The sequence below is a fragment of a genome, unplaced genomic scaffold (genome assembly GCF_019419815.1).
Source record: "Pyrus x bretschneideri cultivar Hongxiangsu unplaced genomic scaffold, Pyrus_bretschneideri_v1 Contig44, whole genome shotgun sequence".
In the NCBI taxonomy this organism is placed as follows: domain Eukaryota; kingdom Viridiplantae; phylum Streptophyta; class Magnoliopsida; order Rosales; family Rosaceae; genus Pyrus; species Pyrus x bretschneideri.
In genome coordinates, this window is record NW_025999768.1 from 2,646,173 (window position 1) to 2,668,925 (window position 22,753).

General features: G+C 36.1%; 4 protein-coding genes across 4 annotated transcripts; 3 read left to right on the forward strand and 1 right to left on the reverse strand.

The window, feature by feature from the left end:
* The first annotated feature begins 6,755 nt into the window (after positions 1 to 6,755).
* LOC103953979 (methyl-CpG-binding domain-containing protein 11) lies at positions 6,756 to 9,341 on the forward strand. The gene is made up of 3 exons (XM_048567273.1): positions 6,756 to 6,914; positions 7,059 to 7,154; positions 8,251 to 9,341. Exons 2-3 carry the CDS (start codon positions 7,071 to 7,073, stop codon positions 9,007 to 9,009), a joined length of 843 nt encoding a protein of 280 aa, XP_048423230.1. The 5' UTR covers positions 6,756 to 6,914; positions 7,059 to 7,070; the 3' UTR covers positions 9,010 to 9,341.
* A 125-nt stretch (positions 9,342 to 9,466) lies between these two features.
* On the reverse strand, positions 9,467 to 11,329 carry LOC103953930 (thylakoid lumenal 16.5 kDa protein, chloroplastic). Its single transcript, XM_009365738.3, has 4 exons — positions 10,948 to 11,329; positions 10,216 to 10,355; positions 9,930 to 10,002; positions 9,467 to 9,786 (listed from the first exon to the last, which is right to left on the reverse strand). Exons 1-4 carry the CDS (start codon positions 11,312 to 11,314, stop codon positions 9,677 to 9,679), a joined length of 690 nt encoding a protein of 229 aa, XP_009364013.1. The 5' UTR covers positions 11,315 to 11,329; the 3' UTR covers positions 9,467 to 9,676.
* Positions 11,330 to 12,002: 673 nt separating this feature from the next.
* LOC103953978 (glucan endo-1,3-beta-glucosidase 14-like) lies at positions 12,003 to 14,310 on the forward strand. Its single transcript, XM_009365784.3, has 3 exons — positions 12,003 to 12,279; positions 12,849 to 13,945; positions 14,101 to 14,310. The coding sequence occupies exons 1-3, from the start codon at positions 12,102 to 12,104 to the stop codon at positions 14,182 to 14,184; spliced, it is 1,359 nt and encodes a 452-aa protein (XP_009364059.1). The 5' UTR covers positions 12,003 to 12,101; the 3' UTR covers positions 14,185 to 14,310.
* A 3,970-nt stretch (positions 14,311 to 18,280) lies between these two features.
* On the forward strand, positions 18,281 to 21,940 carry LOC103953929 (glucan endo-1,3-beta-glucosidase 14). The gene is made up of 3 exons (XM_009365737.3): positions 18,281 to 18,755; positions 20,027 to 21,069; positions 21,605 to 21,940. Exons 1-3 carry the CDS (start codon positions 18,692 to 18,694, stop codon positions 21,686 to 21,688), a joined length of 1,191 nt encoding a protein of 396 aa, XP_009364012.2. The 5' UTR covers positions 18,281 to 18,691; the 3' UTR covers positions 21,689 to 21,940.
* Positions 21,941 to 22,753: the final 813 nt, after the last annotated feature.

The following is a 22,753-nucleotide window of genomic DNA, read 5'->3' on the forward strand; positions in this document are numbered from 1 at the left end:
GTACAAGGCTTTAGCACACTGTGCTTCAGACATGTTCTGGATAAGGCTTCTGTTTAAAGATCTACATCAATTTATTGATGAACCACCATTGTTACATTGTGATAACCTTTCTACTTTGGCCTTGTGTTCCAATCTAGTGTTTTACACTAGAATCAAACATTTAGACAAATTTTCATCAGAGAGAGTGTAAATAAAAGACTTAGTGGTACAATACATTCCAACAGAAGAACAAATAACAGACATTCTCACTAAAGAACTGCATGGACTAACATTTGTTAAACACTGCTGCAATCTTAGGCTTGGATACCCCAGCTGAGATTTAGGGGTGATGATAAGTGAAGAAATGAAAAATGTACAAGTTCCACAATTGTATTGGTCAGTTAGATTGGTTGGAGCTCTGTTAGGATTGTTAAAGAAGTCTGTTAGTTTGTTAGAATCAAGGTGTAACGGCTACTGCATATAAAGCAGTGGATGTATGCTCTCTTACTCATCAATTAAAGCTTAATAGTCTCCTTCTCTCTGTTTGCTTTCGTTTCTTTCTTTGTGTTCAATTTTTAAGCTCAGTATTGATTAAGATTGGTACTGTTAATAAATATTACTCAGTATGTGAGGTTTTGAATATCGATTTATGCCTTCAGATTCACTAGCATCTATCAACTTTATGTGATTCATTCCTTGCTAACTTGACCGCAATCCCTTGAAACTTAGAAATCCCTCACCTAAACATTCCTAAATGCAATTCTGTAGACAACCCGTTTGAGCTACAATTCCTTACATCCCTGATGTCAAATTGATTTTGTTGGGCTTCTAATTATAGGCCATACTTAATTAGTTTTACTGGTTTTTGTTCTTGGCTCCCTCATTACCCAAAACATAAAATCATACCAGAAGAATTTATGGAACTTCATCCAATTGATCTTTGTTAACTTAAAAAATGAAAACAAACAATAGCAATAATTAGACATTCTGGCAATTATTATTTGAATATCTCTCAATTTATGCCTTCAGAATGGAATCAATGGATCACATGTCTTTGCAATGGTCATGGAGGGCAATTCTAATTCCCTCTGTCTAACATTTTGTAGTCCATATATTCCTTAATAATTTGGTATCAACCCATTGGGACTTGAAAATCCCTTGCCCAAAAATAGCGTTAAGAACCTTGTAAGAGTTTTTACAGAGTTAGGTCACTTTATTTATTGTCAATTGATTTTATGGTGGAATCTTAAATTCTCTCAGTGTATCAGAGCAGGTTTATCCCATATGTGAAACCAACGACCATAAGTGCTCGATGTCATTCACTATGTGATGCACATGTGGTAGGCTTGAAATTTCTCCATATATAAAAAGACATGAGAAGACGTACAGAATTGTCTTACATCCAAAAAAAAAAAAACATTGCAATGAATCATAAGGTGTTCAGTTACTTCCCTTTATGATCAATTGTTTTATTTTTATTTATTTTATTTATTTTATTTTATAACAAATGATATTATTTATACTAAGGGGGGGAGGGGGTGGACTTAGCTTCACAATAGGCTAGCAATAATGTGGTTCAAATTCGCATTTGGCGAGAATCGAACCTAAAACCTCTCACTTACAAGTGAAAAGGAATACCACTAGACCGTAGTACTAAGTGGCTGATCAATTGATTTTTAAAATAAAACGTCAGGCTTTCTTCTGTTAGGAACATTTACCCCTGCAATTCTCTTAATATTACACCCAGAAAATCAAGCCATTCAATCGAAGAACTAGAAATAATAGTCCCCAAAATCCTCCTGATAGGATCTGTTGATCACCACATCCCAATTTTACCCTAAAATTATAACTACAGAATTATTGAACTTACATTCATCAAAGTCTCGTCCCCTTTCTATTGAATTATTGAACTTGAATTTTTCTGGCCAAAAAAAATTGTACATTTCACTTCTCACATGCATCTTTAATAATATAGGAGTCTCATTGGCAAGTGGACTCGATGGGATTGCCCCATTCTTTGGGGCGTCAGATTGACTTTGACAATGACATGCTATTTGGAACTACATTTAGAATTGAGAGATAGACATTGATAATGATGAGTTTATATATGCACACACACTTGCATATACGAAAAAAATATAATCAGATAAATAATTTTGTTACACCATCTGTTCTAAAAATCCACATGCATAAAAGAAAAACAAGAAGAATAAAATATTGTGCCTAGTGGAGCCCCATATCCATGGACGATGGATTATCAGTGGGAATAATGCGAAGTGGGGAGAAGTGGAACAACAAAAGTAATTCTTGCTCATAATTCTCCCATCTGCTCTTTTGCTATGCTAAATTCCTGAGGGATAGGTGGGATTCAGAAATAAAGGAGGGGTACCATCCTTATCTACATCTCATAGGCTTAAAGGGGCTTAGCAACAAACTACATATGTAACTTAGAGTTTAGGGTTTAACGTATGTTTGAATGAAACAAATATGATCGCAATCTAAAACCCTAACAATTAGGAAGGTAATTATAGAATTGTTGTCATTTTGCTATCATGTTTGTTTCATGGTCAAATCTTTACTGTAAGTCAATAGGCATATTAAAATTGTTGTCATTTTCGTCTTGAAAAATTTGTGGTATTTTTATTTCCTTTAGTCTATGGTATAAGATTCAAAGTTTTGCACCCAATTTCTCTTCTTTCACAAGATTTGCTTGAAACACCATACCGACCAACCTGAGAAAAATAAAACAAACGAAAATGGACACATGAAATCAAGAAGGAACTTAAACTATACGAAATGACAAGAGGTGTATTTATAAGCATCTAATCTAGAAACAAAATGGATAGACTTAAACCCTAATAACAAGTAAGAAAGTAATCATAAACCTTATTCTACTAAAAAAATCTAATAGATAATTAAGTATTAAAAAAAATTCTATACAAGTTTGGGGAGCAAATCGACAGATATGCCATGAATTAAATTGGTTAACTACTGATTTTTCCAACATATTCATGAACGATCGACTATTTGTGGGAATAATGGAAAGTGGGAAGAAGTTAAAGTATTTTGTCCTTATAATTATCCACTCAGTGATTTTTTTGGTAGTAGGAGCTCATTCTCAGTCTCTCTTGTGGACTGTCTTCTTCGCAATGCATACACCCAATACTTTTTTAGCAGGAGGAGTTCACTCTAGCGCATTGCATCTAATGTTTTGTAGGGACATTTCTTACTAACCTAACCTAAATCTCTTATATTTTGTAATCCTTCATATTCAACACAACATAAAGCAGAAATTTTAAATATGACGATCGTATTGCCTAAAATAAAAGTTAATGGATGATATTGGTGACATGGTTGTAAAATGTTCAACTATTACTAACCATACATATACTCGTCTGTCCTCTTTCCAGAAGAGCTACACACGGGTCTTTTGGGATTTTCATATGCAATGTTTGTGGATAACAAAAATAATAGGAAAACGTTTTTTGACAAACGATAAAGGATTAGTTTGTCAGTTGTTAGGGGAGAAGAGAATCAGTTGGGATCAAACTTGTACCAAAATGCATATGTATAATTATTTTTCACTACTGCAGTAAAACGCCATCTGTATAGAAAAACTTATTCACTTTTGTCTTATCTGTCTTGGCCATTTATATCCACATGCCTATATATTAACCCCTGCGTATATCTATGGTCAAAGTGAAGCAAATCTCCCTATATATTAGTTAGAGCACTCTCATCCTTTGACAGCTGGTACAGCATTAGGGAAACTAGATGCATATGATTTTGTTGAGACTCTAGAGCATATTAATTAAGTTTGAAATGAAAGTTTTGCACAAAGTGATCGAAAGATATTGTATCTTTTCAGTTATTGTCGATTGATTTTGAGTTGAATGTTTGAATTCTAACAACGTAAGTCACTGTATGCATGTGATATCAACACAATAATTTTGAATGGTTTGAAGTTAGAGAAATGTTAAGGGGACTCTCTTAAAGTGGAGCTCTCTGCCACCTCACAATTTAAAGTCAACTATGATGTCAACATTATAAAACATTATGTCAAAAGCATAAAGTGATAGAGAGCCCATGGAGAATTTGAGAGAATCTCCGTAACATTTATCTTGAAATTAAAGTTACCACACACACATATATGGATCATCCATCCATGTTAGGGTTGGGGGGGGGGGGGGGGTAGGATTCCCAACATAAATAGACCAAAACCTGAAGCTCCAAACTTTCCGCAATGACAACTTAGTGCAGTATCGTGTACAGAATGCAACATAGAGTAGAGGGGTCAATATTGATACAAGCCATGAAAATGTAGCCATGCACTGCATGTGGAAGGTGTTCCCTAATTAATTAATAATGATATCTAAAAGTAATTGGCTTTATCGACAAGGACGACGATTGCTCCATTTGCCGGTGGTACGTACTCCTTCAACACTATACTATTATGGTACAAGTCCTGCACGAAATGCACATATTTGATCCATGAAATGAAAGGACCTGTTTCCATTTCTTTAAGGGCATCCATATATTTACACAAATACTATATAAATTATCTTGCATGCATACTTAATTTGAAGGTCAGATCATGTGATGGAAATGTAGGGATAAGTTTAGATTAGATCAAATTAAAATCAAACGAATTAGAAACGAATGATGATTGAAACATTGAAAGTAAAGTGCGTAAATTCATGTACGTATTAGTAGTTTAGTGATTTTCACACTTAATCTCGTGAGCGTAAGATATTGTAAACACTTAATTTAGAGTGTTAGAATTAACTAAGAATGTCCAAATCTTTACTTTTTTTAGGGTAAGTGTTAGAGAGACCAAAATTTTAAACCAAATGCACAAATCAAATGATGTGTAACCAATAAGAAACAAATACGTTAATCGACATTTAATTAATAATTCAATTATTTACAACCACATCATTTGATTTGCAAATTTGGTTTAAAAAATTTAATCTCTCTAACATTATCCTTTTTATATAGTATCCAAACTCTGGACAGCCTATTTAAATGGAGAAGTTGTGGAATTAAAAAAAAAATTCGTGTATGATTTACAAGATTTTTGGGACTAATATAAAAACCTTGCAAATTATCAATCATGTAATATTTTTTTTGGTTATTTTTAGAATTAAAGATATCAAATAAAGCCAAGAATAATATAAAGTAGTTAAGTTGACAAAAGTAAACTGTGAGGATGTAAAGAACAGTTACACATCGAAAAAGTTAGGACACCTTATAAACCTTATAAGCCGGATTACTTTCTCAATAACCAATTGGTTATGATGATATAAAATTTCAACTTTCTTCATGGTGTCATAACAACTCCTTCACGTCTTACACTTGATGACTTGAAGTTTCGATACATATGACGGAGAAATGGGAAATATCATCTATCAAGCAAGAAGTCTTTAGCCTATAGAGGAAAAAGTACCCACTCCACTTTAACCGGGTCAAGTAGAATCCAGGCCTCTTCCTTCTTGTAGCCTCCATGGAGTCTCCACATACTGCAATTAAGCCCATGAAATTGGGCCTCAAGGTCTGCATGAAATGTTTTTATTTATTATTATTTTTTTAATGCCAATCTGCATGAAATGAATCGAAGGATTTGCTGTCAGCTAGCAAATAAATAGCGAAAAAACAAAAGCTCTGGAGAAAGAGAAAGGACATGGATCCTCTCCGGACAGTTGTCATAATTCACCTAGTTAAATTGTTTGGACTATTAAAATTTGATATAACGGATACAAACAGATGCCCATTTTAAAAGTTATAATATTTTTAATCGTTAGATTAAATTTTAATAGTCCAAATGATTTGATTAGGTGGATTAGAACAACTAGATCCGGAGAGGATTCATGTTCGGGAGAAAATCCCAGAAAAGATTTTAATTATTATTTTATTTTTTATTTCTTATATTTTTAAGGATTAAAAAAGAGGGTATAATCCAGTCCATCCGGATAAGGTAGTTCTGGATAACCCTAAATTTTGTGTCGTTTTATAAGAAACCCGGACGCGGGTGTTCTTTGCTTGTCTCATAATTAAGTCAATCCCACACTCTACACTCTAACACACACAATCAAATGGTAACTTAAATTTTAGGTCGACTCGAAATCTTACGTACAAGTTTTTTTAGTATATATGCATAGATATAAATTATACGCATGAATTTTTTGATGTTAGATTCTTAACGGTTGAATTTTGGCTGCACATAAAACCCTTCATTCACTTGAAGCATGAAATATACTAGAAATACAATGGGTGGTTGTTCAAACAATATTTTGTTTTTTCTTATGATAAACCGTAATTAGAAGCGTGTCGCAAGACATGCACATAGAGGATAATGCTTTAGCAAATACGAGTTTGAGACTCCATGTATACGAGCATTTGTAATCTTCGATCGATGATGAATGTTGTATAATCAGATACGTGAACGTCCTAACGAGACCGAATATCTACACCAGATATGTCATTATGAAAATATCTCAAACCAAATTATGGATAAGTGGATATTGTTTTCTGCTGTTTAATTAGATGCCAAGACAAAAGAAAAAAAATATTTGAAATTCAAAACAAGAGCTCCTCTCCTGCGTCTCGTGTCCACCGTAGTGATTGTACGGTTGTGAATGCAAAAGCAATCACATACAAGCCAACCGTCACAACCCCGGAGCGGTGACTCACAGCTCCTCGAAGTCAAAACCAACAAACTTACGTACATGCAATCCCAACCGTCCATATTCCCCTATCCACTCCACGTGCCATGTGCTCATGAAGCCGTCACGTCCCAGCACAAAAATCACAGACGAGCGCTCGAAAGAGAAGAAGCACTAATGCTCTGATTCAACGTCGTGTATATTTAGTTAGCCCTCTTTTTTTGTCTTCCCCTTCAATCGAATTTTTCAAAGCCTTCGAATTTTACAGAGAAAGTAAGGAGCTTTCTCTCTTTGCTTACTGTTCTCGCATTTAATTTAATTTAAATTTAATTTTTTGACAATTATTTAATTTGTAATTTGGTTATTAAAATTCAGGGTTTTTGTTGTTTTGGAAAATAATTGTTTAAATTTTTGCAGGTGGGAAGTGAAATGGCGAGCTCAGTGGAGAAGGAGGGTGGGAAGGAGGAGGTTGTGTCCTTGGAACTTCCAGCTCCTTCTGGTTGGGTGAAGAAGGTTTATTTGCTTTCTATCTGTTTTTATTGGCTCTGTATTTTTTTGCCCATATAATTTTCTGAGTTATGGAATTTTGAATTTTGAATTTTTGGGTAGCTAAATTAGCATATTCATGTTTATTTGGGGAAATTTCAATTGGGTTTTGTGGATTGGTGGGTTTTTGTGGTAGAATTTGAGGATTTGGTAATGGTTCTGTTTTAGGGTTTGTGTTGAATTTTCAGGAATTGTGCTTAATTTCTGGGGCTTTTGCATATGGTTTGTTAGGTTAATTTGTCTGGTAGGGTTCGGGGGAAGCGATTTTTGTACTTGTTGCTTGGAATTCTGCATTGCCAATTGTATGAGAATTTTCATATTTTCATGGAGGAATGCAGTTTAGAATTGAGGGTTTTGAAAAGTGGAGGCAATTACAATCTCTGTGGTTTCATTTGAGGAGATTCTGCTATTCAATATATTGCTGATTTGTTTCAAATGCCTTTCAAATTTATCTTTGTTACTTTTAATTACTCGACTTCTTTTTGGTATGACCAAACGATTAAGATGTTAGGTCAAACGGATTAGTTCTATGTATAGTTGGATTTAAACTGATTGAGTAATGGGAATATTGGTTGTTTGCAATTACGGAAATCGTGTTGACCAAAAGACGTTCAATTTTTTACCATGTAATTGATTTGGCAAATGAGCACATAAACTGACAATGGAATATTCTAAAATACAAAGAAAAGAAAGTAACTTTTTTAATTTTTGGCCTTCTGAGTGTACCCTTTAGTTGGAGCTCTAGCTGATTCCATTATATGAGCCTTCGTAACTTTCGCAAGTTACTTTACTAAAAAACTTTAGTGCACTATGCCAATGAATTATTATGTCTCTGTGCTGGTTGATTTCATAAGGTGCATGATCACTGTCCTTCTTCTCTCAAGTGCAATTTCAATATCTGCCTACCACGGTGCAATAGTTTATTTCTTATTCCATTTTCGCATAAGTCTCTCTGAGCACCTTTTTCAAATGTTTTTCCTACAATGCATATTATATTGTTATGTATTTTTTCCAGTTTATTGAGTCCACTTAACACGCTGAGGTTGGTCTGTGTAACATGCAGTTTCTGCCCAGGCAAAGTGGAACTCCTAAGAAAAATGAGATCGTATTTACAGCACCAACGGGAGAAGAGATCACCAGCAAAAGGCAGTTGGAACAGTACCTGAAAGCACACCCCGGTGGTCCTGCGGCATCAGAATTTGATTGGGGCACTGGTGAGACACCAAGGCGGTCAGCAAGGATTAGTGAGAAGGCCAAAGCAACTCCGCCGCCAATAGAAAGTGAGCCCCCAAAGAAGCGAAGCAGAAAATCAACTTCGGCAAAGAAGGAGGACAAAGAACAGGAAGCTGCTCCTGAAGGAGCTGAGGAGACAAAAATTAGTGACCTGCAAGATGCTGGAAAAGCTGAGAAGGATTCAGATACTGAGATGGAAAAGGTTGACGTGAAGGAAAACCAAGATGAGGAAAAAGCACCAGCTCCTCCTGAAGAAGCCAAAGTTCAACAAGAAGTTAATGTACCTGGCGATGCTGCAGCTCCGGGAGATTCAAAAGCATCTGTTGATGGGAAGGAGGTTGAAGGGGAAAAAGAAGAAACGGTCAAGCAACCACCTGTTGAGGCAGGGAAAGAGGAAGTGGCAGGGGATCAGGGCAAACCCGGCATTGCCATTGCTGATGATGACAAACATGAAGGAGAAGGAGAGGAAAAAAAGAAACATGGCAAAGAGACCGCAGTAGAAAATATGGAGAAAGCAACAGCGAAAGGGAATGGTGAGGAACATATTAGTTCAGGTGTTCATGAAGCGGGAAGAAGGTTGAAGAAGTGACTGAAAATGGCGGCCCTGGCAATGAGGCTGCAAGGGTCGAACCTTGATGATTCGTCCAAACCCCGTTTCTCTTCCGTCATTCTGACCCTTGCACATTTCTGGGAAAACTCATTAGTTTCAGTGTTGTTAATTTTAGATCTTTGATTGTTCATTGAAGCCTCCGTCCATAGGATCGGTAGTTTAGACGTATAAAATGTACCCTCCTTTTGTTGTGTACTAGAGAGAATGTAGCAGGCAGTGACCTCTGTAACATTCTGTTGTAAAATACTGGTGATGTAATTTTAATATTGTGCAGCTCTGTACTATTGTAGTGATAACTTTGTCTTTCGCTCGATCTAGTTGTTGATTTCCACAGGTCTGGATAAGTCCGTGTTTTTTCGGATGAACAAAGATTTGAGTTTTGGGATCGTAAAATGCTGAAACAGCCATAGCTGATTGAGTTGTGCAGATTGGCAAATACATGAAAAAAGTATCATTCTTTCAATTCAATGTACAAAGAACAATGAAATCGGAAGTCGTAGTTTTAGCGAAAACTGCGGTAGCCGGAACTCAATGAAGACCGTTGAACTCCTTTTTGTAATACTGATTGATAGAAATATTGGAATTAATAGTCTTCCTCTCAGAAAAAAACGAAACGAAGTGATCAAATGAGTGGTCTTCTGTATGGTTAAAGTCCCTTAAGCTGGTCAATGAGCCCGGTTAATGTCGTCCATTTCTCAATTGCACTTGCAGAAGACACAAAAGCAAGCTTGGAGGACTCCGCATCGTTCCGGGTTACTGCAAAACAAGATTGACCAACGAAAAAGTATGTTAAACCGAATATTTTCCAATCAGATAACTGATGATTTTCTGTAATATAAGTGAGGCATTGATGTTCAATGCAATCTCATTGAATAATTTCTAGTGATGGAGTAACTCACCAGATAATATCAATGAAGCTAGTGAGGAGTTGAATGTATCCACCTCAGTCTTCTCTTCAGGGCTAGAACTTAGCTGTTGAGAAGGTACACGAAAAACAGTCGGAAAGCTATGCAATGAATGCCAACGTAACAACTAGCAGATGCTATGACTGTTCAAGAAACCGAGACTAAGCACAAAGTAAAATTCGAACACAATACACAACAAATGATGGTAGTGCAATGCTCTAAGTTTAATTATCGGATTTATTTTTTTGTGCTGTTCTTATAAGCAAGGACGAGGGATGACCTTATCCAAAGCGATATTCGCCTTCTGAACCCAATCTGTGTCAGTGCTGCCCCCAAGAACCGAACTGGCTGCAGGCAAATCGTTACTTTCAATGGCTTGGCCTGCTTTGCTCAGCCTGTACACCAGTTCCTGCAGATATCCTGCAACATATGATACTATTGTTGTAAGTTTCTAGCATGCCAACAAAAACGTTTTTTCATAGAACAAGTGAATTACACACTGATTTGGTTTCATGTTCGGTGCAAAGAGCATTTTTTCGTCTAGAACTACACGATGTTGATATAGAAGGTGCATGCTCTCCAGTTTGAGTTTTCAATACTTTAAAAAATGAAAGGAAAACAGTCTCGAGACTTGCCCAAAATCAGGTAGAATGCAGCTTCCCATGGCACAAAATATGAACTTCCAAGCTTTCAAGCTGAAGCCTTAAGCCTAAATTACAGAACATGGACAATACTTATCGGGTAATGTGTAGCACATATAGCCATTGGTCTTCAGACTCTTCACACGTAGGTCAACCTGTTCTGATACTATGAGAAAAGTGAAAGTTCGACACCAGAACTAATCATCAATACGAAGAGTGACCCAACTCCTTATTACCCGACGGGGGGACATTTTTTCACATCAGCACAAATCTACCTAAACTATCACTAGGAATTATATTTCGTTGAATTTTAAACATCAAGAGAAAATTAAGCATTTTATATGGGATCTTGAAGTGAATTAAAACAAAACCTGTTTCTTTCTTTGATGAGCTGAGAACTCCTTGCCTTTCAAGCCTCTTCTTCCTGTCCTTCTTAACCTTCTCCAACAGTTCCTCGTCATCATCAGCTTCCAGAATTGCTGCATTAGAACTGCTGAAATCTTTGCCAACCAATGAGAAGGCAAAGCTGGTGAGAAAGCAGATGGACAGGCTTCTTTTGGTGAGGATTGGAGCAGGTGATTGCGGCTCTTCACTCAGGGCCTGACAAAAAGTCAATCCTCTCCTTGTACTTGTTTTTTGGACATGAATTAATGTCGGTGTTGTTGTCAGTGAAGAAGGAAGAGTAACAGAAGAGGAAGGGAGGAAGGGTTTTGCAGTGGAGAGAATGGCTGTGGCCATTTTCTTTGATTGGTTTTTTTTTACCTTATTTTTTCTGGTGTTTTTTTTTTGTGGAAAAATTCAGAGGTATTGAATTGACATGTTAGAGCTTTTGAGGATAAGGTTGCAGGATTCTGTCCATCAGATATCCAGTCAGTTTCTTTCCTAGTGCTTGAGGGTATTTTTGTAATATGAATGGACAATTCACAGAATAAAGGGCCTTGATGTGTAACAGAAATTATACCGCCTTAACCAACTTGGCTACATTCGGTTTGCAAAATGTTAGCGTTCGTAAAGTGACTTCTTGCTCGAGGAGTGGAGAAGGAACATGATAAATATATTTCATTTTTTAGGGAAAGAATGACAGATATCTTTCTGGATAAATAAGTTTTTGTCAAAACAATATGAGAGGATATACTCCTAAAATTTATGATTTTATCTTAAACAAGTCACGTGACAAGTAAGAAAGAAACATAAAATCTAACTTTTTAATACGACAATAATGCTTGACTTGAAATACCGTCAAAATCGTTTTTCCCTTTTTATAGAAGTTACTATTTTGAAGTAATACCTTACAAATGGCGTCCTCCAATTGGCAAATTGTCAGTAGAAAGTGGTAAAAGTAATTCCACGCAAACAAAAGTAAAAGTCCAAAGTGGGTAAAAAAAGGAAAAGAAATTGGCCGACTAGAGCAAGAGTCGACAACGAAACCGCCAAAACGCCCAATACCTTAACTCTCTCTGCTCCTCACAAAACACCCGCAAAACCTGGACATCAGAGAAAAACAGCAAAAGGGCATCACTTATAAATGTATCTCATGGAACCCCCGAGGAAGAAGAAGCACTGCATTCAACAAGTGTTCGTACTTGTCGGATTTCCTCTTTGTGTGGCCCTAAGATTGAATCTTTGTCGCATGTTGAACATGGGAAGCTTCTGGTTCTTTGTTCAGTTTGGTCACTTGTTCTTGGTCTTGTTCCTTCTAATTGGTAAGTTTCTATTTTTGATTTTCTCGTAGGTGGTTGGTTTTGAATTGATTTGTGGAGTTGCGTTTTGAGTTTAAGACTGTTTTCTGCTTGAGTTTGATGAATTGGATTGTTATAGAACAGTATATTTAACTGATTTATGGACAATATCGTTGTGGTTAGTAGTGGGCCGGTGGCTCGTCTCTCTGAAATCTTGGCGCAATAGTGTGTATCTTTGTGATTATTTAGAGTGAATGCAATACGTTGATCAACTAGATGGTTAGATTTAAAAGTTTTAGATGAAACCATCATATCCGATGGTCTAAATGATCCCACAGTGCAATGTATTGCATACATTGATGCATGATAGAATTTTCGTCTCCTTATTCGTCATCACTTATCAGAAGTTAGTTTTTTTGCCCTTAGAGAAGAAGACTTTCTTTTTTATTCCTGAGCAATTTTGTTTCTCGTTCGAGACTTGGGGAAAATAGTCATGTTAATTTGAGTGTAAAATATGGTGCTTTGGTATGTTGTCGTTGTGCTTCATTTCCACATGAACAATCGTTGATGGTGTTGACTGTGTTCTTTCTCAGACTCTGTTGCGGTGCAAGCGTTCACTGGAACGTATGGAATAAATTATGGAAGAGTTGGAGATAACCTTCTTTCTCCTAAGAACGTTGTTGCTCTTATCAAAGCAGCAAAGATAAAGAATGTCAGGATATACGATACTGATCGCGATGTTCTCAACGCTTTCAGAGGGACTGGACTTGAAGTAGTGGTAACACTTCCAAATGCAATGCTGCCAGACATGAGTCTCAATGAGGACGATGCAGTGAATTGGGTTAAAGACAATGTGCAGTCATTCCTTCCCGAGACACAAATACGTGGGATTTCCGTGGGAAATGAAGTATTAGGTGTGGCGGAGTTTGAATTGTGGGGAGCTCTTTTGGGTGCAGCTAAAAACATCTACAAGGCAGTAAAGAGGCTGAAATTAACCGACATTCAGATTTATACTCCGCACGCGGAGGCCGTTTTTACTAATTCCTACCCTCCCTCTTCGTGCACGTTTAATCACAATGTTAAGAAGTACATGAAGCCGCTTTTGGAGTTCTTCTCAGAAATCGGGTCTCCCTTCTGTTTAAATGCTTACCCGTTCCTCGTCTATATGGCTAATCCGAAGAATGTTGATCTTAACTATGCTCTTTTCCTGGATTCTAAGGGAAGTTACGATCCAAATACTAACCTTCATTATGATAACCTTCTTGAAGCGCAGATTGACGCAGCTTATGCAGCATTGGAGGATGCCGGGTTTAAGAATATGGAAATTATTGTTACAGAGACAGGGTGGGCTTCAAAGGGAGATGCTAATGAAACTGCAGCTACAGAAAACAACGCGAAGATATATAATTATAATTTGCGCAAACGGCTAGCAATGGGAAAAGGGACCCCTCTCCGGCCAAAAATTGTAGTGAAGGCGTACGTTTTTGCCTTGTTGAACGAGAACTTGAAACCAGGGCCGACTTCTGAGAGAAATTATGGACTGTTCAAGGCTAATGGGAACATTGCATATGATATTGGGTTTCACGGAACTTCCTCATCCGGAGATGATGACTCCGTAAGTGATTCTCTCTTCCTAGAGGATGAACACACAGTTTCATCGTCTGCAAATTCGTTGCTTTTTTCTTCAAAGGTACAAGTTTTCTTACCTCCCCATTAACTATAAGTCGCTCCACTCGGAATGCTATGTTTTTGTTAATACATCAAATTGTTTTTAGTATCTGAATTCGTATATTGGTGGAAGTTCTTCCTCTATCTCACTGGTTTCTTTATACACATTTCTTACAGGATATTGGAGCTCAAGATTGGTTTCGTTTGCGATACTTTTTGTTCCAGATCTCCGCTGCTGCATTGCTTCTGCTCTTAAAATGACAACAGTAGTCAGTAGAGAGATTGTCTAGCCATTTTTTTTTTCTCTTTGTTTACCTTATTTTCTGCTATGTTTATGGGAAAGTTCAGTTATTTTTTCTGATGCTTAAACAATCTGAATTGACACAATATTTAGTCTCAAATTCTAAACCAATGTCAGACGTCCCCATCAATCCATATACTTAGATATAGCCATCCATCGTCACTAATTATCAAAACCAACTCGGCATTTGAAAATGGTTCATAATTTTATCTCTTATCATAACCTAAAAGGAACAATTTTCCTTCTTTCTTAAGTTTAGTACTCAAACTTTGTCCAGAACGTAAGAAAATATTTTATATTCGGCTACAAATGATATCCCAAACTACTCTAATTTACGGAAAGAGTGAATCGAACATATAAAGTGTTCTAATCAACTGGTCTAACCCACATCTGCTAGATGAGAGTAACTAAAATTTAACAACCAACATATCAAATAAAGGCACAAACGGGCTAGAAAATGGGCATGTGGGGTTCTAATTTACCAATCGTGGATCAAGGGGAACGTTGTAAATTCAACAACCAGGGGATTTAAAAGTAGATTCCCATATACGTGGATCATATCAGTTGGTATGGCAGAAGGCTGAGGCAACTTTTTTTTTTTTTTTCTTCTGCATTTTATAACGATCTTTTGATCCATCACTTTCGTCTTTTCACATTTACCAGAATATGTTGGCGAAATGCTCTCTTTAAACCAGCTCAGAAGACAACCCTCTCATGTCATCAGATGCAATAACTAATCAGATTCTAATTAGATACCATATGCATTAAAACAGCTCACGCTTCGCCAAACTCTCATTTATTTTGATATACACATAAACATTATTGGAAGGAGAAATCGAGCAGATGCCCTAGCTCGAATTCAAAAATGAATATTGTTAAACACTTGAGCTACAAAACCCTACCATCATCAAAACCCAATTTTAAGTCGGTTTCTGATTACACTTACGACCTAGGAGGCCATTGATATTTTCTTAAAAAGGAACATCGATCAAACATTACAAAAGCGTCTCTACCTCTTACTTTCTTGAGAACTCTTAGCTTTTTCCACACTTTACGAGCATATATTCCAAGAAATAAACAAAAAAGTCTCCACCTCCACTGCGATTATTTGCGACTGATAACCTTCATTGTCCTTCTGTGATTAACTGAGATTATAGTGGGATAGCAACATACGCGTTTAATTAACTCATTCTTTTTTAGAAAGAGAAAAAAAGATATGAGAAAAAAAAAAAAAAAAAAAAAAAAAAAACTATAAAGACAAAGTTTTAGTTGAGGAAGGCTACCAAGTGTCTTGTCCTCTAAGAAAACCATCCTTTGCTTCTTCCCAGAACGTCAGGTAGCTTTTAGAGTGTAGTGTACTACTACTATATCAATTTATTCATGCAAAATAAGGTTCAAACTTTTAGACAAATATTATAGGCTAGTATTTTTCTTATACAATGATATTTACATTATGGGGGTGGAATTGGATGAATTCGATTAAGCCTTAATAATTAGATATTGAATTTATCATTAAGGGAGTTGAATCTAAAATGTTTCACTTACAAGTAGCAATGATCTTTTATTTGGATGGGAAAAAAATTAGAAAATTTAAAATTGTCACATGTTAAATTGCCAAGTGAAAATCATATATATAGTGTTGCTTTATGCATGTAAAATGCATGTGAAGAATAACTGTGTGGAGACATAATATGAATTATTCCTTCAACATCTATCTTCTATTGGGAAGCAGAAAAGAAAAGAAAAAAGTGTTTAAGAGTAATGCTAGGAAAATTAAATTTGTAGACAAAATTTGCAAACCAAATGACGTGTCATTAATGAGAAATGATTACGTTTATCAACAATCATTAACTTCCATATCATTTAAGTTACAAATTTTTATCTACAAATTTAATACGCGGATTTTGCTTTTTGTATTTCTTGTGGCCAATCATTAAGGTTGACAGATATCGTACGTTCGTTGAGCAACAAGCCAATGGCAATTTTTTTTTTCTCTTATCTTTTGAAATAAGTAAGAAATATGAAGTCCATGAGACAACTTCCACATATAAGAATCTCGATAACTTTTCTTTCATCTCTATATGCTCAATTCACTATGGAAAACATTTGAGAAAAGATAAGAAAAATTATCGGGTTGGAAAAGAGTTTAATCAGTCAGCGAAGAAAAACATTGCTTTTGCTAAATGAAGACACTTTCAAGTTAAAGTGAATAATTAGATTCAGAGTAATTTTGGCAAACTTGTCTGATTAAGACAACTCTCACACTAGATGAGACCAATGAGCCAACATTCTCGCTTTCACTTCGTCCACCATAGCTCGCGCATGATGCTTCCCCTTTAGGCAGAACGGAGTTAAGTGAGTGTGAGATCAAAATACATACAAGAGTTCGATGTTTTTATGAACGTGGTGGTTAATCACCATTACTCAAGTTTTTCATCTTATCACACAGTTGATCATGACTCTTGCAGGTCGGCAAAGTGTCAAAGACTGTTATTATTTGTGAAGAACGTGCAATAACTGAAGGCTGAAAGCCAACGTTGTGAGAAATAATGGATCAGCTTTTTAATGCTCATGTCGACGGTGGACCGACTATAGCAAACCCTAAAAAGTAGTTAAAAATATTTCGTTTTCTTCCTACGTGTATTTGGGCCAACTCTGCAATATGCAGTACCAAAGGACAAGAGGACTGGTCCCAAAGATGTTTCATAGGACAAATGATTTTTCGACGCGCATTTAAAAGTTCGTAAAATTATAATTGCTGTTGGATCATAGTAATCAATAAATAAACTTTTTCTTTCCCTTTTATTTGTGCTAGCTAGGGTGTCACTTTTAAATCACTCATGTTTTCTTAGACCAATTCAATCATTCATGTATTTTCTGAACATTCATTCGTCACTGCTTAATGGTTGAGTAGAAGTCAATCGTAGGGTTAAAAAGACGAGTATCAAATGACATTTTTAAAATGTTAATATAAGTACATAACGATTTCATTGTGTATCATATTTATTTATCTTAATTTTCTTTACCAAACTCATGTGTGCTATAGATCTAACCCATTGATTTAAACAATAATTCACCAAACAATAGTCCAATTATTTTTCTAAATTAGCTTTTCATGTTTTTGTGGTTAGAGTTATGTTTTGCTCCTTGTTTTTAGTAGAATATATATATAAATTTAAAGTAGGTCCTCATCACCAATACCACTGATCATGGTTCCGAATCTGCTGACGACCAAGGTCGGTGTTGTGGGCGTAGGAAGGGAAGAATGAGAGCGGTAAAGCCATGTTTCTTATAAATAAAACCTTACAAAGAAAACGATAATTAATCAAGCCTCTCTCTAGTATTCTACACGATATGTTTTAAATTCGATTTTTTACTTTGATGAATAACATGATGAGATTAGAGAGAAATTAAAATGCTTCTGTGAGTTTTTCTTGCCATCACAAATGTATACTGTCATGATAAAAGCATCAACTGATTCTCTTCTTAAAATGAAACCGATAATTAAATTGATTAATAGGGTAAATATGATCATCCTCTGAGAAAACCATCTAACCATGTGACTAATTCGATCATTCAATTTCAAGAAATATAGATACATTCTCGATTATCAAAATGCTTTTCATATTATTAATACTATCGATGTTCCAATTGGAGATGGATTGTCTGCCCTCTCCTTCCCTTACCCTTCCCATACCCTCATGTTTTGTGCGGTCACGATTAAGCCATGTCAATATTTTATATTAATTTTTTTATAAAACTAATAAGACAAAAAACAAATATTAATGTGATTTAACGTGGCCGTACAAAACAGGAGGGCATGGGAAGAATATGAGGAGGGAAGTGCAGACAATCCATCCCTGTTCCAATTACGTATTAAAATATGTTTATCATTAAAAAAATGAAAAGTAACATGGTAAATAACTTACGACGTGACTTCGTACTCAGGTGGTAAAGCTTTTTCTAAAGCATGCGCGTGAGATTACAGAGACAAACAAGTTGATGTAAACATGGCATCCTCCTATTTTCCAATTGGGAGTAGAAAAGTAGTCAGGCGGAATTCCGCCCCATCAAAGTGAAAGTCCAAAGTGGACAGCAGAAAAACCCAAAAAACCAATTAGAGCAAAGAGTCGTAAGCAAAACACTTACACACCATCAAACGGATTCGATAAAAGCAGCAAACCGCCCAAAACCCGAACCCCTTTTCCCTTTGATCCTCCCAAAACGACGGCCAAAACCCACGTTTTGTTCATCTTCTCCTTCTCCAATCCTACTTTTCTCATCAAGGGAGCTTCCTTTCTGCCAGATGAGGGCAAGGATGGAGGGAAAAGAGTAAGGGGTATTTAGACATTGATGTCTTATGGCATGCCTGAGGAAGAAGAAGCACTGCATTGAATTTGAAGGGTCTCTGCTTTTGGATCTTTGCCAAAGATTGAATCTTTTCTTGGTGGGTTTTTGTCTGTGACCATGAAAAGCTTCTGTATTTTTGCTCGGCTTTTTCTCATCTTCCTGGTGTTCTTCCCTCCAATTGGTAAATTTCTTTCTTTGATCTGAATTTGATCATAGATTGTTGTTTTTTAATTGATTTGTGAAGTTGGGTTTAGAGTTTTGACTGTTATCTGCTTGAATTTGATGAATTGGATGGTTATAGAACTGTAGTGTGTGTGTATGTGTCTGTGATTGTTTATAGTGGAAAAGCTTGATTTTTGGAAATTGGGTTTGGATGTTTTAGTGATTCTTGACTTGGATTGCTCGATGATAGGTTTGTATTCTATTGATTGCTTTCTGTTGGAAACATTGGTAAATCTTGATAATTGGGTCTCTATCTGTGTGTGTTGTAAGTGAGGATTGATTGGCTTTCTCCTTTATTGGTTATCTGAAGCTGCTTTTTGTAGTTTCCTTAGTGAAAAAGATTTTGAATTCTGGGTTTGTGTATTTTTTTTTGTTTTTAAATTATTGAAAACAAACAATACTGTAGAGCCTTGTTCAGGTATTGATTTGATAGCATGACTACTTGAAACATAGTTACGATTCCCATGGATTGATCTATAACAACTACTGCCTGAAGTGCCTGCATTTAGACCCGTCGCAGTTTAAGGTGAAGGTTCAATTAATCTTGCCTTGTAGGTAGGTAGCGCCTCGAGAAAGACCATAACCATAAAAAAGAGGAACTCAAGCAGAGGTTGAAAGGCCCTTTCTCTTTCCTCACCGTCTAGTGATACCATTTACATTTGTAGGAATGCATGAATTTGTTTGGCTTATTTGATACGAATTTTGTCTTGTGTGGTGAGGGATTATGTGCAAAATCAATGTTATTGTGGCTCACCGCCAGCTTTTAGTCTATTTTTGCCCAAATAGAATAAACTTTTTCTTGCTTATAAAGGTTGACAAAAGATGCTTGTCCTGCTTATCAACAAATTTGTTTCGTTATACCTATTCAGAGGGATTAGTACATGAATAATTCGTATTGTATATTATAAATTCTCTTGAACTAATCATGGTTATGAACAATCTGTAAATTTTCCAGTTGATGGACTCGTACTTTTCAATGTTAATTTAGATGATACTACAGTCTTAACTGTTTATCAGAATATTGAGCAAGATAAATAAATCAAGATCTACTCTTTATATCACAGTATCATGAAAGTTAGTGATGTTCAGTTGGATTATTCCATTTGCGTGGTTCACTAGAGTAGATTGTAATGTTAGTTTGAGTGTAAATATAGAACTTTATATGTTTGCCATCGTCTCTCAGTACCACTTGACCACATGATTGATGGTGCTGTTTCTCTTCTTTCCCAGCATCCGTGGCAGTGCAAGCATTCACAGGAGCATACGGAATCAATTATGGTAGAATTGCAGATAACATCCCTTCTCCTGATAAAGTTGCTACTCTTCTCAGAGCAGCAAAGATAAAGAATGTCAGGATATATGATGCTGATCACAGTGTTCTCAAGGCCTTTAGCGGGACTGGGCTTGAATTAGTGGTCGGACTTCCAAATGGATACCTGAAAGACATGAGTGCCAATGAGGATCATGCAATGGATTGGGTTAAAGAGAATGTGCAGGCATTCCTTCCCAAGACACACATCCGCGGGATTGCTGTGGGCAATGAAGTTCTAGGTGGGGGTGATTATGAATTGTGGGCAGCTCTTTTGGGCACAGTTAAAAACATCTACAATGCAACCAAGAAGCTAGGATTAACTGATGTAGTTCAGATTACGACTGCACATTCACAGGCCGTTTTTGCTAATTCTTATCCTCCCTCTTCATGTATATTTAAAGATACTGTTAAGCAGCAGTACATGAAGCCACTTTTGGAGTTCTTCTCAGAAATTGGATCTCCCTTCTGTTTAAATGCTTACCCGTTCCTTGCTTACATGAGTGATCCGGAGAATATTGATATTAATTATGCTCTTTTCCAGAAAACTCAGGGAATTTCTGATCCAAAAACTGACCTTCATTATGATAATATGCTCGATGCTCAGATTGATGCAGCCTATGCAGCATTGGAAGATGCTGGGTTCAAAAAGATGGAAGTTATTGTTACAGAGACAGGGTGGGCTTCACATGGAGGTGACAATGAAGCTGCAGCTACTGTAAATAATGCAAGGACATACAATTATAATCTACGTAAAAGGCTAGCAAAGAAAAAAGGGACCCCTATGCGGCCAAAGTTTGTAGTGAAGGCATACATTTTTGCATTATTTAACGAGAACTTGAAAACTGGTGCAACCTCTGAACGAAATTTTGGACTGTTCAAGCCTGATGGGACCATTGCATATGATATTGGGTATCATGGACTTGTATCATCGTCTGCAGATTCATTGCTTTTATCTTCAAAGGTACAAATTCCCTTACCTTCCATAAAAGTCATTTGAATGCTCATTTCTTGGCGATTGGGTTGCTTGTTCTGAGTTTTTCATAAAAGTAAATGAAATATTGGTTTGAAGAAACAATGATTAATTTCAAATCCCATTACTTTACCTTAAATTGTCATTGCGTTGCTTTGATCATTGCCCTTAGAAATAGGGTTACATGCATACGAAACATATAAAAGCATTTCGGTATTAGAATTAAAACAGTAGTACTTAGCCGCCAATAAGGAAGTGATTGAGCACCTTCACCAAGAAGAGGTGCCTAATAAACTGAACAGTAGGATATCAACCTCAATGTTAAGATGCACGGCTTTGCTATCCTCTGAAGTCTAAAGGAATTTATGAGATTTTCATCACGAAAGCATTTTGCCTTGTATAACATGCTTTTGAGTTTCAGCAGTTGTGGTCTTGCTAAACACATTAAACGATTTTTGTTACTGAATTACTATATTATTGGAAGAGCTTCCTCATCTCATTGGTTTCCTTATGTACGTTGTTACAGCACATCGGAGCGCAAGGTTGCTCTCGTTTGCAATTCTTGATACTATCAATTTCTTCTGCATCATTGCTTCTGTTTTTAAAATAATGATTGAGCAGACCGGGGCAGCGGCGGCAGTCGGAGTTCAGAGCTTGGTTATTGAATCTCCGTCAAAGTACAAACACTGTAACTGAACTGATTCTTGAGTTTCGTAAATTATATGCTAGCAGCTAGCCGTTGCTTATCAAGTGTATCCATATGATGAAATGTATATCAGTTTTGCTTCTTAGAAATCACTTTTCTAAGAAGTACCATTGGATAAACGGCGGGAAAAAAAAGTCTCTTCCGGATTCGTATTCACTAAGGCACGAGGAAATTATGTCACTCGTCATGGATCATATGGAAGACTTCCATTGTTCATTCTTATAATAAACGCCGAATCGTTTACAGCAAGAACAAAAAGAAAAAAACAGAAATGCCGGCCACGGCATTATAAAAATAAAAAATAAAAAAAATAAAAAATCTGCTACTCTGGAAAAGAAAAGTTCAAAATTATATGGTTTCTGCTTGTCTGGAAAAAAAAAAAGTTCATAATTAGACAACACGAGCAATTCTTGAATGTGCTAGAAACATGGAATCATATATCCCCGTGTTTGGACACACTGAAAAATCTCTCTGTTGTCTCAGATAACAAGTTTTTTATAGAATTAAAAACTTAGGATAAAATAATTTAAAGTTTCCAAAGAATAAGTCATGCAAAAGGAGTAGATAAATCATAAACAATAAGAAACTTCCTATTTCTTTCTCACATTGCAATCTTAATATGCTCACAAGGAGTGGATAGATACATTGGTTTATAGTATCGTGCGGGTCGCAATACATAATTATTATTGATTTGGTCTCACAGATATTTATTTGTATAAAGCAAATTTCGCTTACTCTTTCAAAGTTGCCGCATTTCATTCTCAATCGAAACCTCTCAAGTGACATATAAAACGTATAATTAGTAGTTAACCAAGAATGGAGTCAGAAATTTTCACGAAAGTGACATATAGTCCAACTTTTAATTATATGAGGTGAGCTAATTTTCACTAAATAGGTGAACTTCATAAGGATTAGCACCAAAAATTTGTTTACCCAAATTGTTTACTGATCTAGTGCCCACCCTAGCCT